General features: G+C 38.8%; 1 protein-coding gene across 8 annotated transcripts in view; it reads left to right on the top strand.

Annotated features, from left to right (window-relative positions):
• ubr3 (ubiquitin protein ligase E3 component n-recognin 3) overlaps positions 1-14049 on the top strand; it is a 52284-nt gene that overhangs the window by 23692 nt on the left and 14543 nt on the right. For 4 of the 8 annotated variants that reach the window (XM_052606898.1, XM_052606896.1, XM_052606900.1 and 1 more), the window contains 7 exons: positions 2442-2887; positions 5298-5386; positions 8345-8494; positions 11877-12010; positions 12300-12410; positions 12876-13112; positions 13357-13493. In XM_052606898.1, the coding sequence (XP_052462858.1) occupies positions 2442-2887; positions 5298-5386; positions 8345-8494; positions 11877-12010; positions 12300-12410; positions 12876-13112; positions 13357-13493 (1304 nt within the window). The remainder of the gene's footprint in view (positions 1-2441; positions 2888-5297; positions 5387-8344; positions 8495-11876; positions 12011-12299; positions 12411-12875; positions 13113-13356; positions 13494-14049) is intronic. The other 4 variants (XM_052606903.1, XM_052606901.1, XM_052606899.1 and 1 more) reach the window with 1 other exon arrangement.

The following is a 14049-nucleotide window of genomic DNA, read 5'->3' as shown; positions in this document are numbered from 1 at the left end:
TAATTTTCACAGCCTTCTTTCATCATATTTGCCAAGGGTGCCAATATTTGTGGGCCTGACTGTATACTTAGATTTGCCTTTTTGTTTACTGTTTAAAAACATTTAACAATATTTTAATGTAATATTACATGAAATGTCAATCTTTGAAAATTAATTTCTCACTGTGTTTTATGGGAACTTACTGTTAACCTTTTCTTTTTTTTTTTCTGTGTTCTCTGATGAGTCGTGTGTAGATTTAATGTAATATAATGAAAATGTTTTTAAAAAGGTTTATTCAAGTCTTCAGTTCTCAGAAAAAAATAGAGATGAACTCCTAGATCCAGACACACAAAAATAGCATCATACCATTGGCCAAATTACAAATAAGTGCACAAGAAAAAAAGCATGGTCATGATGTACCTTGTGCTACATTTAGTTTTCAGTGATTGTGTGTGTGTTGTGGTTTTGTCTGTGCATTGTTGTCTTGTTTTCTTCTGCTTTTTGAGGTGTTCACAGTATTTTCTAGCGAGAGATGAGTGTAAGTGATGAGAGGGAGTTTGCCTTAACCGCATGTGTTTGTAGTGATGTGATATAATGGGTTTTGAGCCCAGCGGTCAGTGGTTCAGTGCTCATCATTAAATATTCATCCACTTCAGAGAGATCAGCATGCTAATCAAACACTCTATGAACAGCTGACACATCCCATAAAGGTTAGCTCTCCGTATGTCCAAGGAATTATCTTTTATCATATTGATTCAAGAATATGTTCTTCCAGTTATGAGTCAGAAATGTCATGAATGCATTTAAACTAGACTAAAGTAGTCTAACCTTCTGCATCACCTCTGTGTATTTCACTTGGAGTTTGAAGTCCTCTGTGATCTTCTTTCCTGGCCTTCGGTTTCCCCCGTTGGGCAGCAAATGTCACTTGCCTAATAACTGTTTCTAATGAGACACTTCCGCTGGGGCTGCTTATTGGTTCAGAAAGCCGAATCCTCGTTTGAGTTGCATGCAAATTTCAGGACATGGATTTGCCTTACAGGCTTTTGAAAGGGGCTGAACACACGTAACGATTTTTTTGCATTTGTGTGATCTGATTTTAATTTTATATCTTTTATAATGGCAATGAATAGTCCAAAAAGAAGTCCAAAAAAGTGCATTCATCCATAATAAAAAGTGCCTCACACGGCTCCGGGGGGTGAATAAAGGCCTCCTGAAGCGAATCAATGCATTTTTGTAAGAAATATATACATATTTAAAACTTTATAAACTGTAATCTCTAGCTTCTGCTAACTGTTGGACATATGCTCATTCCAGCGGATGATTTAGGAATAGTGTAAAGTTCGGTGAGAAGTGATGAATGAAGAAGCACAGCGGAGAGAGCAAAACAAAACACCAATCATGAATTAGAAGTAGAGAATTAAGATTTGTAAAGAAAAATTATGGAGGATTTATTTGATGAAGTTAACAAACTTTGGTTTTTGCAAAACTAGCATATTCTCACAGACACTTGCGATTATGCTACGTCTATGTCATCCACTGCTTGAATGAATGCACTTATGATAGTTAGCACAAGTTAGAGATTACGGGTTTATAAATAGACCAATGCATATAATTTATAAGTCAGACTGAGATCCACCTCAACACACAATTCTCAAACATGGTGATGATCAACAAATATTAATTCAGTGAAAATATGGACTCTGATCCATATGACAGCTAACTCCGTGACGGCAGCAGTATAAATGAAGCCAGTAATATTTACAACAATGATTATTTATATGATAATTTCCACACAATGTTTTCAAGCAGTATTGTTCAACACTAAATTGTTCAGATGACTCAGTTTGGAAAGTTAGGAGAGCATTTGCACATGTGAACAACTTGAGTATCTAATCAAGGTGAACAAAACCGTTTTTGCTTGCAGCGTGTTTAGAGTATTCTTCAGTTAAATAATAAACTCCTATTTTTTTCTTTAAGTTTGTTACAATTTCTGTATTTATTTTTACAGTGTAGAATGACACGTACTGGTTAAAAGTTATACAGTATGATGATAAATGTACCAAAAAATGGATATTCCCAACTCCACATTCTGATATCCTGATTTGGATATAATAACTACATATAAAACGGTTTTAAAATGCTGATTGACTCCAATCTTGTATTAATGCAAATTGTAAATAATACTATTACTACACATTCTGATTATTACTATTAATAATAATAATTATTAAACCATATTCACTTTAACATCCTTTTATAAAAGTAATTGGCTCTATAAAAGACCATGTGTTAGAGTAATTTAACATCCGGACTCAACCTCGAGAGGGTTGATAGTTTTATAATAGCATGTGAATTTATTGGTGTGAGTGTCTATGACTCAGAGTAACAGTGATTGTGCTGTTGGTGTGCTTGGAGACATATATCTGCAAGCAGCTTATTCTGCGTGTGTGGTCTCTCCTCAGAACCTGCGTGAAGCTCAAGTGTTCAGTCTAGTGGCGGAGCGCAGAAGGAAGTTCCAGGAGATCATAAACCGCAGTAACCACGAGGCCAGTCAGGCGGTGCGGCCCAAGTCCTCGTCCTCTCGCTGGCTGCCGCCCGGCTCGCCTCCGCAGCTGGTGACCGAGATCCTGGAGATCGGTGAGAGCATGCTGTCTCTCCTGGTCAAGCTGCACCAGAAACTGTCTGGCAAGCAGAACTCTCTGTCTCTGAGCTGGCTGGCCGAGGTGGATCCAGCCCATCACGCGCACGGAGATGGGTTAACAGCCATCGAGAGAGTCTTGGCCAAAGCTGCCGCCCGTAGCCGGCACAGCAAGAGGTGCCTACAGGAAATCTGTGGGCAAGTGTGTCCACCCATACCGCTCAAGAAGAACAGTCCCGGAGATAAGAAGAGTATGGACAAGGAAGAGAGGTGTGTGTGTGTGTCTTCCCCGTTTCATTTGCACCCTTTCTCAGAGCCTTAGAATTAATTATACATGCTCTTTTATGTTTGCATAGTGTATCAGAGAAAAAATATGGCTTTCTGCCATATTCATGAGCTGTTATGATGTCTCTATCTTTCGTTCTTCAATACTCTGTATTGGTGATAGAACGAGTGATAAACCAATCGTTAGCATCTCTGATTATGGGACAGATGTCTTCTGCAAAGCATGTCGAACCAACTAACCAACAGGATTTATTTATTAATTGGCATCGGCTGATAGTGCTGCAGATTAGGCTGATTTCTAGGCAGGCGCACAGCAGGCAGCTAAGCGTTGTTGCGGAGCTCCCCGAGGCTGCGTGAGAGGCCATATCCCAAATGGCTCCCTAAGTTTTCTGTCCCAATTGGAACACTTCATGTGCAGTTTTGGTCTTGCAGACTTATAATGTCCCTTTCCTAATTTTAGCGTTCAAAAGTGTGCTGTTTTGCGGCTGTTATGCACCCTCGATACGCACTTCTGCTGAGCCTGCACTGGGGCGAGCTCCGCAGCAGTCTTCTACCCGACAGTCAAAATGGGGCATTACGTCACGAAAGTGTGGACTTAGAAGAAGACCCCGAGGGTTTAGGGTGCCATTTGGGATAGGGCCAGAGACGGAGCAGCTTGTTCACACACAGCTTCAGCTAATGGCAGGTCAACACAGCTCGTTTTGAAAGCGTAATCACAATTTACCCTTCTAGAATTGATGCTGGAATGTTATCATATTCATACTGTAAGTCATTTGCATGTGAAAGTAGAAACTTTTGGGCTGATTATAACGTGCACGTTAACTTTCCTCATGAAATGTGTGCGTAGGTCCGACAGTATCCTCCACTATGTCATCACACTGTTAAGTAGTTATAAGCTGGAGGCTGTGTAATATGTGTGAAATGTTTTATTATTGTTATAAATGGCCATTTGATTTATAGCAGTGTTCAGTAAGGCTGTCACTTTTAGTTCTAAAATCGATTGCACAATCAATTGGACCAACCAAGAAAAGTTTCGAAAATGAAAATAGGGAATCGATTTTAACCAGATATGTACACTATTAATTTTAAAAGATTTAAACAATTAAAAAATATAAATGTAACAAAACTCACAAACAACCAGAAAAAGAAAATAAAGAAATCCGAAAGTGCAGTATGCCTTGCGGAAGCTAGACAGAAAATACCAGCAATTTTACGCTCCTATAAGAGCCAGTGACGTCTAAAGCGACCTCTTATGCTGCGTTCACACAAAACGCGAATAGATCGTCTGGCGTCTGGAGCGAATTATTTCAATATTAAGTCAATGTAAAGACGCATTTAAGCACGTCTGGATGTCTCGCGGCACGGTAGATGCGAATTCGCCTCATTCGCGCATCTAGTTACAGGAGATTCTGAGTTATGAAAAGGACCATTGCAAGCTGACAGCGACCGGCTTTTGTGGTGGAAAATTGGCAGTAATACCCCCACCTTGCGCACCTTTTATTATGCCTGCCTAGTGCCGCCTAGCCTAAGTGTCGGTTACGTTCAATAAAAAAACACACATGGCCGGTTCTCAAGTCCATTTAAAGTTTAATTTTCGGAACAGTTGTTTGAAATGGATGGAATCATTATTTAAAATAATCTTGGAGATTTTTGAATTGCCTTATATCATAAATGCAGCTGGGTTGAAGCCTGCATTGATGTTTTTCTCTTGTTATGGCAGCCGTCCCCTCTGCGTATATTTTTTCGAGAATGTTGCACTACTGTTGCTGTTTGTTATTCTGCATGAAATTTCATGCCAATAAGTAAGAAATAATGCTGACTTGTGCATTTCCAGCGCTCTCTTTATGTTCGTCCGTTATTTGAGGTTGAAAAAGGAAACTTCTTTTTTTTTTTTGACATGGAAAATCGATTTTACAATCGATTCAATGAACACTTATGTCTTAAAAATCGAAAATGATTTTTTCACAAAAGTGACAGCCCTAGTGTTCAGTGCTTCCATTGAGTTATTTGTGACTTGTCACTATATCAAAACTGACCGCCACAAATAGATTTTCCAAAAGGATAATACTTTGTTGAATGAAATGTTGAATAAATGAATGAACAAGAAATTAAATACATTTATAGACTGACCAGAATTTCAGTTGGTGTGCCCCTAACTAATAAGCATTTCCAATGTACTCAATGATTGTCTGAGGACGAGTATATACGTCAGCCTCCAAATTTTCTGATCATCAAATATGTCCTTCAAACGCTCATCAGATGTAGTCGGATTATCATAACGTCAACATTTCAACCCCATTTGATTCTTAACCCATCATTAATAGCCTCAGAAAATGTACATTTCCTAATGAACAGTTAATAATGATGCATGTGATCTCTGTGTTGACATCTGCAGGCGTCAAAGGGCTAGAGAGAGACAGCAGAAGCTGCTGGCGGAGTTTGCCTCCAGGCAGAAGAGCTTCATGGAGACTGCCATGGATGTCGGTGAGCTGAAGTTCATTTCTGACCTTTCTGAAGCACATCTGATGAGTCTCTCCAGCGGTTAATCAGTAGATGAGAAGATTCATGTCTATTTGACTGATTTTCAAACTGACGTCTGTCTGATCTAAAGACACAGCATGCATTTTTAATCAGTGTGTATTTCCACCTTATTTTTCGGTCTGTCTGTGGCTGTTGTTCTGTATGTATTTGGGATGTGCGAAACCCGGCCCGGACGTGGGGGGCATTTAAATGAGACTCGTTCTGGCATTGAAAAATAGCAAAGGAATATAACTGACTGCAGAAATATCGGAAAACATTTTTAAAATGCTGAATTTAGAATTCTGGGTAAAGTTAGTCTGTTTAAATAAATCCTAATTATTAATTAAAATAGCTTATACAGAAAGCTCTGCATATGAAAGCATTATGGTATTGGTCTGATATTTCAAGAACATGAAGGAATGTTATTGTAGCTATTTAGCTAAAGTTCTGCTTTTAATCATGCTCCTTTCGACTATTCTTTTATCATTTTACAGTCCATTACCTCACAGTTTGGCACATAGTTTAGAGGACGTGGTAAACTCGCAGAAGTCCTTGAAGGCTGAAGCTGTGGGCTGTAATCTTACTCTCTGAAGGAAGGTGACTCACATTGCCTCTGTTCTGCCTTTCACACTCCCTGTGGCCTTTTTAGCAGAACCGTGTGTGTGTGTGATCCTCAGGGGCCGTATCAGTGTGCTTCAGGGCTATTCTGCTGTGTGCCGGTCACCGAGATCAAGAGAGAATGACAATGTGTTTAAGACATGAGTGATGAGGCTTTTCTGCTGACTATTTTTGTTTGCTGAAATTCTCAAACTTTATTACAGAGCGGTGTTATCGGAGTCGGGATCATATCTGATCTGTTTAGAGAAACAGGATTTGTCTATGCTTCCCAGAAGTCAACAACAAATGCTAAAACTAACGCTGAGATTTGGTTAAAATATTAGCTTCAGGCGCCCAAGGCTGATGTCCCGCTGACATTGAGCGGTGTCTGTATTATAGAGGTGTACGTGCATGCGTTTGTCAGAATAAAACATTCTCTTGAGCTGTGATGTACAGGCTACATTTGTTTTCCAGATTTGAATCACAAGTCACTTTGGATAAATTGGGCCAGCATTTGGAGCGTGTGTGCATATGATAATGAATCTCAGAGCTGTGCCTTACAGCAGGGATAAGAGCAGAGACAGGTGTTTACACAGGGATAGGAGTTTAGATCAATGCCTGATCAGAAATCAAATCAGCTCAATACAAATTTAATCAAAGAGAACTTGAGTGCCCATAATATAGTCTCAAATAGCCAATACCTTAAAAGTCGACTGTGTTAATTACTATGTTTGTTTGTAATCTAGTGGTCTGCTTCATTAATCTTGTTTACTGTATAATAAGAGCTTGACTGATGTGTTGACTGGCAGACGTCTGTTTTAAACTGTGAACCTTGTGTATGCTTGTGTGTTTTTGATGAGCAAGTATTTCTGGATAAAAACAGGTAGATGGAAGGAAATTATTATTGAAATCAACAAAAAGTTGTTTCACCATCATGGTATTTGAAATTTTGACCTGTTTTACTGTGAATAAAGGTCACAAATTGTCCGCATTTGAGGACTAGATGTCACAGTATGTGGTATGGTAGTGTTGAGTTAGGATGGGTGTATTGGTGGGTACCAGCAGTATCAGGTAGGGTGCCTCAGGCAAACCCTGTCATGTTAACTTTCCAACGCAAACGTTTCATTTCACAATAGACTTCTGTCTCTGCAGTCTGCATCTTAAGCTATAAATCAATCCAAACACACGCTGACATTTACAAAGCCTCTATCTGCTCTGAAATCGAACATGCTCTTTAACATTTCGGAGTGATTTAGAAAAGGTAATTAATCCCTAGGAATAAGTCAGGTGGTGTCAGAATTTGTTACTGGGAATGCTACCTTTAAAAGAAAGGAAAATATACTCTCTACATTTTAGGACTAATCATTATAATAAGTAGCTAAATGCAATAAGTTGCATTGTTTTTTTTACTCTTGTATTGACTGAGAATATCTATATGCTAGAGTGGAAGTGTGTGTGTGTGTGTGTGTGTGTGTGTGTGTGTGTGTGTGTGTGTGTGTGTGTGTTTAAATAACTGTGAAGGTGCTCTTTTTTTTTTTCTTTGGTCAAATGTTGTTGACACATGATTGAACCCGGGAAGTCTCCTGTAAGAGAAAAGAGAAGAAGAAAGCAAGAAATGCAAATGCAGCAGATGTTGTATAGCCATATTATTTTATGATCACTAAGTTTTGGGATACTGTGTTTAGATACTGACCTTCACAGATGGCTGAATATTCTGCTTAGTTCACACATGCCGAACAAAGACAGGGTTCACACTACATTAGCTCTGTTGTTGCTGCTTTTAATGCATGACCGCTGAACCTCCATTAACCATTTGTTAATTTAACCACGAGAGGGCAAAAAAAGTCATTCAGATCCACATTATATAACTAATTAAATTTTGCCAATCTACTGCACTCGTAATTCATGTTCATTTATTGGATTTTTGCACCACCATCTCATGCGTTCATGCTTGGCTTCTCTCTGCATTACGGTTTTGTGGAAAACACAGAACCGTTACAAAAAAGTACCTTTAAATGAAATAGAAATACTCATAATCAACACTCTTGTTTTTTTTTATGTTTTTTTTTGGCTACAAATTTTTGCAGTGGATTTTGGGAGTGCTTCCTGTGTAAGGGATGAACAATTAAGCTGTCTATATTTTGGAACAGTTTTTATTTGGTTCCTTAATATGTGTACAGTATTTGTGGGAAGCTCACTAGGTTGTGGAAACGAGCCCTTTTATTTGAAGGGAAATTTAGTGATCTACCAGTCTACAATTCTGTGCTCTCTTATTCCTTTTATTTGTTATCTGCCTGTTGATTTGTTTGATTTTGCGTTTAATAGAGTCACCTGAAACCGATTCAGTGATGGACATGGGCTCGGCAGAAGCTCTGGACTCAGAGGTTCTCTATGACTGTGTGATCTGTGGCCAGAGCGGTCCGTCTACTGAAGACAGACCCACAGGACTGGTGGTACTGCTGCAGGCATCTTCAGGTATCACACATTTACATTAGCAATATCAGTGTCTGTTTCAACAGTGGTCAGCTATAGTCTTTTAGGCCAACAATGAATGAGATAATCAGGATTTTAGTGCAAGACCAAGAACTTGGAACTAGCATTTATATTTCTAAGCATTCAAGGCAAGTATTCATGCGATATATTGCTAAATTTTAGGAAATTTGAGATTTTGTGTATATGGAAATGCATCCAAATGTTTTATTCATTAATGCATTGAATGCACACTATATAGTCTTACTTGCAACATTATTCTGCATGGCTATGATTAGTAATTTTGTTGTGTTGCGTTATTTGGCCTGGTGGGAGTGTATACAGATTGAAAATGAGAGGTCAAAGGATTGAGCCCTGTGGGACTCAATGTTATAGAGGTCAAATCAGTTTTGTGGTTGCCTGTGTTACCATACTATTTCTTGCTTTCCAAATGTCTTTCAAACAGACACTATTTAAAGTCATGATAATAATAATAATAATAATACATTTTATATTGCGCTTTTCTTATACCCAAAGCGCTACAAGTACAGTACAAAAGTAAATACATTAAAAATACATTAAAAAAGAAAACAACAAGAAGTATAATAGAATATACATCGAGTGTCACCAATTAGGACACAGACATCTTAAAAAGATGGGTTTTTAACTGTTTCTTGAAACTTGTTAGTGTTGGTGCATTCCTAACAGTTGAAGGAAGTGCATTCCACAACCTGGGGGCGGACACAGAGAAGGCTCTTTCACCCATCGTTTTCAGTCTACAAGATTGCTGTTTAAGTAGAAGAGAGTTGGCAGAATGGAGAGATCGAGAGGGCATATATAATGTAATTAAATCACATATATATGATGGTGCAATTCCATGTACAGCTTTATACGTTAAGATAAGAGTTTTAAAATCAATACCGTCATGGACCGGGAGCCAATGCAGGTTCCTAAGCACCCCAGAGATATGCTGACGAAAAGGAGTATGTGTAAGAACACGAGCAGCTGAATTCTGTATATGTTGCAGGCGCTTAATAGATTTTGCTGGTAGCCCAAGATAAAGGGCATTACAATAATCAAGCCTAGAGGTCACAAGTGCATGGACAAGCCTTTCTGCATCAGGTAATGAAAGAAAGGACCTGATCCTAGCAATATTCCTTAGATGGAAAAATGCCGATTTTGAAATGCTCTTGATATGTGCTTCAAGTGTCAAGTGAGAATCCAAAATTACTCCAAGGTTGCGTACTTGTGGTGATGCAGACAGTAGATTGTTTTCAATCTCCAAATTAAAATTTTTACCATTACAGGTAGCTGCAGGGGTACCAACTAAAAGAACCTCGGACTTTGTACCATTTAATTTAAGAAAATTTTGGTATATCCATAATTTAATTTCCTGGAGACAGTCAGAAAGGGTTTCTAATACACCTGTGATAGTTTTTGTGCTAATATAAATCTGTGTATCATCAGCATAGAAGTGGTACCCGAGACCATACTTTCTGATAATCTGCCCTAAAGGAAGCATGTAAATATTAAAAAGTATCGGGCCAAGGACAGACCCCTGAGGAACACCATGACACACCTGTCCAACGTTAGATTTATTATTTTCTAAAATAACAAACTGGGTACGATCAGTCAGGTAAGATTTAAACCACTCCAACACTGTTCCAGAAATACCAAGCCAGGTCTCGAGTCTCTCAAGCAGTATAGAGTGACACACCGTGTCGAAGGCTGCACTCAAATCTAAGAGCACCAAGATAGTAAGGGCACCAGAGTCAGCAGAGACGAGGAGATCGTTCATAACTCGGACCAAGGCAGTCTCCGTACTATGTCCAGAACGAAACCCAGATTGAAAAGGTTCTAAAAGCTCGTTCATGGACAAGTGTGAATGAAGATGTGACACAACAACGCGTTCCGAAACCTTCCCCAAAAAAGGAAGATTAGATATTGGCCTGTAATTAGACAGATCAGACACATCACACCCAGGCTTTTTGAGAACTAGTGTGATGGAGACAACCTTAAGGGCTTGTGGAACAAGTCCAGTGGTAATGGAAGTATTTACAATGTTCAAAATGAGAGGACTGATAGCTGGCAGACACTCTTTGAGAACATGAGTTGGAATAGGATCCAAGGTACAGGTAGGAGGAACTCATAGTCATAATTAATTTGGAAATGTAATCAATGGTGACCGTTTTAAAACTAGCGAACCAAGTAGACGGACAATTTAAAGGCTGAATCTCAGGAGGTGCACTTAGAGAGGCACAAGTAATAGACTGATAAATATTATAAATTTTTCAGCAGAAAAATTCAAAAACAATGCATAAGTCACTTGAGAGAAGTCTGCTATTTGTATCAGAAAGTCCAGTTTGACACTTTAAAGAAATGTTGGCAACTTTAAACAAGGTTCTTAAAAAAATCTGTCACAATTTTCTCATCCCAAACCAAAAATGCACATTGTTTATTTGTATAGGGCCTTTTACAATATGTAGTTTCAAAGCAGCCCAGTATGTTAAATACAATATACACACACACACGCGCACACACACACACACACACACACACACACACACACACACACACACACACATATATATATATATATATATATATATATATATATATATATATATATATATATATATATATATATATATATATATATATATATATAATTATTATATTTTTTTTTTTTTTTTTTTTTTTTTTTCTACTGTTGTGTTAACTGACAATATCTATTCTCTAGAGAGGAAGGTGGAAGCCAGTGTTTGCCTTGTGTGTATGTGTGTTTAAGTAACACTGAAAGTGCTTTTTTTTCTGTGGTCAGATGTTGTTGACATAAAATTGAGCCCAGGAAGTCTCCTGTTGTAGAAAAAAAAATTCTAAGGTCTTTTACAGCTTTAGGACATGTGTATCATTACAGCTTTCCATCTGCAGGTAACAGATTGTAGTGGACTTGGTCCAGATCATTGGAGATTTTTAACTCCACTTTAACAAACCCATGACTTTAAATTCACCCACTTTACACTACTTGATTTAACAACAGTGTTTCGACTGCTTCATTTATCAAGCATTGTGACTTCTTAGGAGGTAGACTCAAAGATAGTCTTCTCCAGCCCAAAATCCTGTGATAAAAGTATCATTATGTTTTACGAATAATCACTGGTCTGGGATTTTTCCAATTTGTGACTTTAGTATTTTTTATCAGGTCTGACCCTATAGAGCTGGAAAATCAGCTGGTGGAGATTTGGCAACGTGACTTGCGTTACAATTTTGTCTTTGACATGGTACTTCATTATAGTATGCAAATGGAGAATGCCATAAATGTGATGATGTAATTATCACATGATTGCAATGTCTAAAGAGTGTGTGTGTGTGTGTGTGTGTGTTTCAGTGTTGGGGCACCGTTGCCGAAGTGACACACCCAAGCGATTGCCTACTACGGATGAGGAACATATCTCCCCCGAGGACACGTGTGGAGCGACCCATGATGTTAGGCTGTCCCTTATGCAACGCTACTTTAAAGATGTACGTACCATATATAAACACTCATTCACACACTTTAAAATCACAATAACCTCTATATAACACCAACAATGTACAACTCATTCTTTCTATTTTGCTTTTTGAGGCATATAAATACAATATGACTTCCTAAGCCTTTCATACAGAGACAGTTTCAGTAGGGTTACACACCTACTTTGTAACGCATTGGCCTCTTGAGGCTCACTGCATTAGTAGTGATGTTACCATGATGGTAAGGGTTATTAGCCACCATGTGAGACCGTAAAATCACAGTTTTTTTTTTCTCTCCCAGAGTTCCTGTCTGCAGTCTGTGTCTATAGGCTGGGTCGGGGGGGTGTATGTGCAGACGTGCGGTCACACTCTGCATATAGACTGTCATAAGTCCTACATGGAGTCCTTACGGGTGAGCATCAACCAGCTCTTTATACTGAACACTGTGCTGTAAAAAGCTCTAACTTATCAAGCGATGCATCATTTGGAGGAGTTCTAGAAGTCATCTTACTACACTTAGTAAATGCTCTTGTGTTTTTGTGCACTGCCTCCAATCCAATAGCTTTCCCTAGCATTTAAACTCTCTTAACTGATTTAACCTAATAGATAATCCTGGAATCATTCATGCAGCTCTCTGATATAAAGTGGCTTCTTCTGATTATGCCTTGTATTGTTGCATGGTTGGTTCCACAATGCTTTGCACCATGTACAAATCCACAATATGTTTAGAATATAAGTTGAGACTCTGCTCTGTTGTGTCATTAGAGGTTCATCCACCCGTTTCTTCTCAACTGAACCTTTCAGGGAAGCGTTGTGCCAATGCTAATAAGGGCGGTCTGACATCATCTTCTGCTCTGTATTTGTTTGTTTTTTTCAGAACGATCAGGTCCTTCAGGGGTTTTCTGTGGATAAAGGCGAGTTCACCTGTCCGCTGTGTCGTCAGTTCGCCAACAGTGTTTTGCCCTGTCGTCCTGGCCGGGGGATGGAGACGGGCGCCTGGCACACTCCCAGTAACAAGAGCATGTCCACACTGGTGAAGGAAGTGGAGGACCTTCAGGAGCAGCTGGGCATTTTCCCAGTAAGCGCCAGCCTAAAGCAGAGAGATCCCATACTGGTATTTATAAGAGCGCACTCCTCTCTCCTGTTTTCTGTTCTGTGCTTCTCATCTCTTCATCCGGATTCAGAGTAAGATCTCTTGTGCCACTCACCTCCACATGATCCTTCACGCACCGCCAAATGTTGGATTTACCATCTCATAACACGAAATCTCTAGCCAGTGTCATGGACTGTCATGCCAACTCTGCTCTAAAAAACAGAGACCTCCACAAAGTGTATTTTTTTCTCTCTCTCTCTCCCAGGCCGAGTCAAATCTGAGTAAAGAGATGGAATCTGTTATAAAGGACATTAAAAACACCACACAGAAAAAATACATGGATTATGGGAAGAACCCAGGGTCACCTGACAATGACTTCCTGTTCATGTACTCCGTGGCCAGGTGAGAAAGAGGCATGAAATGTATTGTGCATCTATACAAGATGGGTCAGTGTTTGTTTGTGTAATTTAAGCTTAACTTTTCTCATCATGTGTGGCATTAGAAAAAAGCTGGATGAAGAGTGTTGTTTGTGAAATGTCTATTATATTCAGCAGCACTGAAAGATGATTGACTGATGTTTACCTGCTCGGGTAGTCTGTTCTCAGATCAGTGATTTGTGTGTGTCCTACACCTGTCTTATACTTTTTGTCCATTTATTATTATTCATTGGTCATTCTTTGTTTTATTTTTCCACTCATATTTGTTTGTTTTTGAATTCTCTAATATATTCCTTCCCTCTATTTTTGTTTTTGTTTATTTCTGCTGTTCAATGTTTAGTGGGCTTGTTCTTTTGTTTGTTTGTCCTCTGTTATTGTGTTAGTGTTTTTACTCCTATACTGGAGTAAATAATAATTGAAATGTTCCTGGTTTGATGGAAATTTTAATGGATAATTCATAACACTCTATTGTTTGAAGGAACTGTATTATCTGTAAGACTTTACAATAAAGTCTCATTAGT

The sequence above is a fragment of the Carassius gibelio genome, chromosome A9 (genome assembly GCF_023724105.1).
Source record: "Carassius gibelio isolate Cgi1373 ecotype wild population from Czech Republic chromosome A9, carGib1.2-hapl.c, whole genome shotgun sequence".
NCBI lineage: Eukaryota > Metazoa > Chordata > Actinopteri > Cypriniformes > Cyprinidae > Carassius > Carassius gibelio.
Note: the sequence above shows the minus strand (reverse complement) of the source record. Positions and strands in the feature narration are given on the sequence as shown.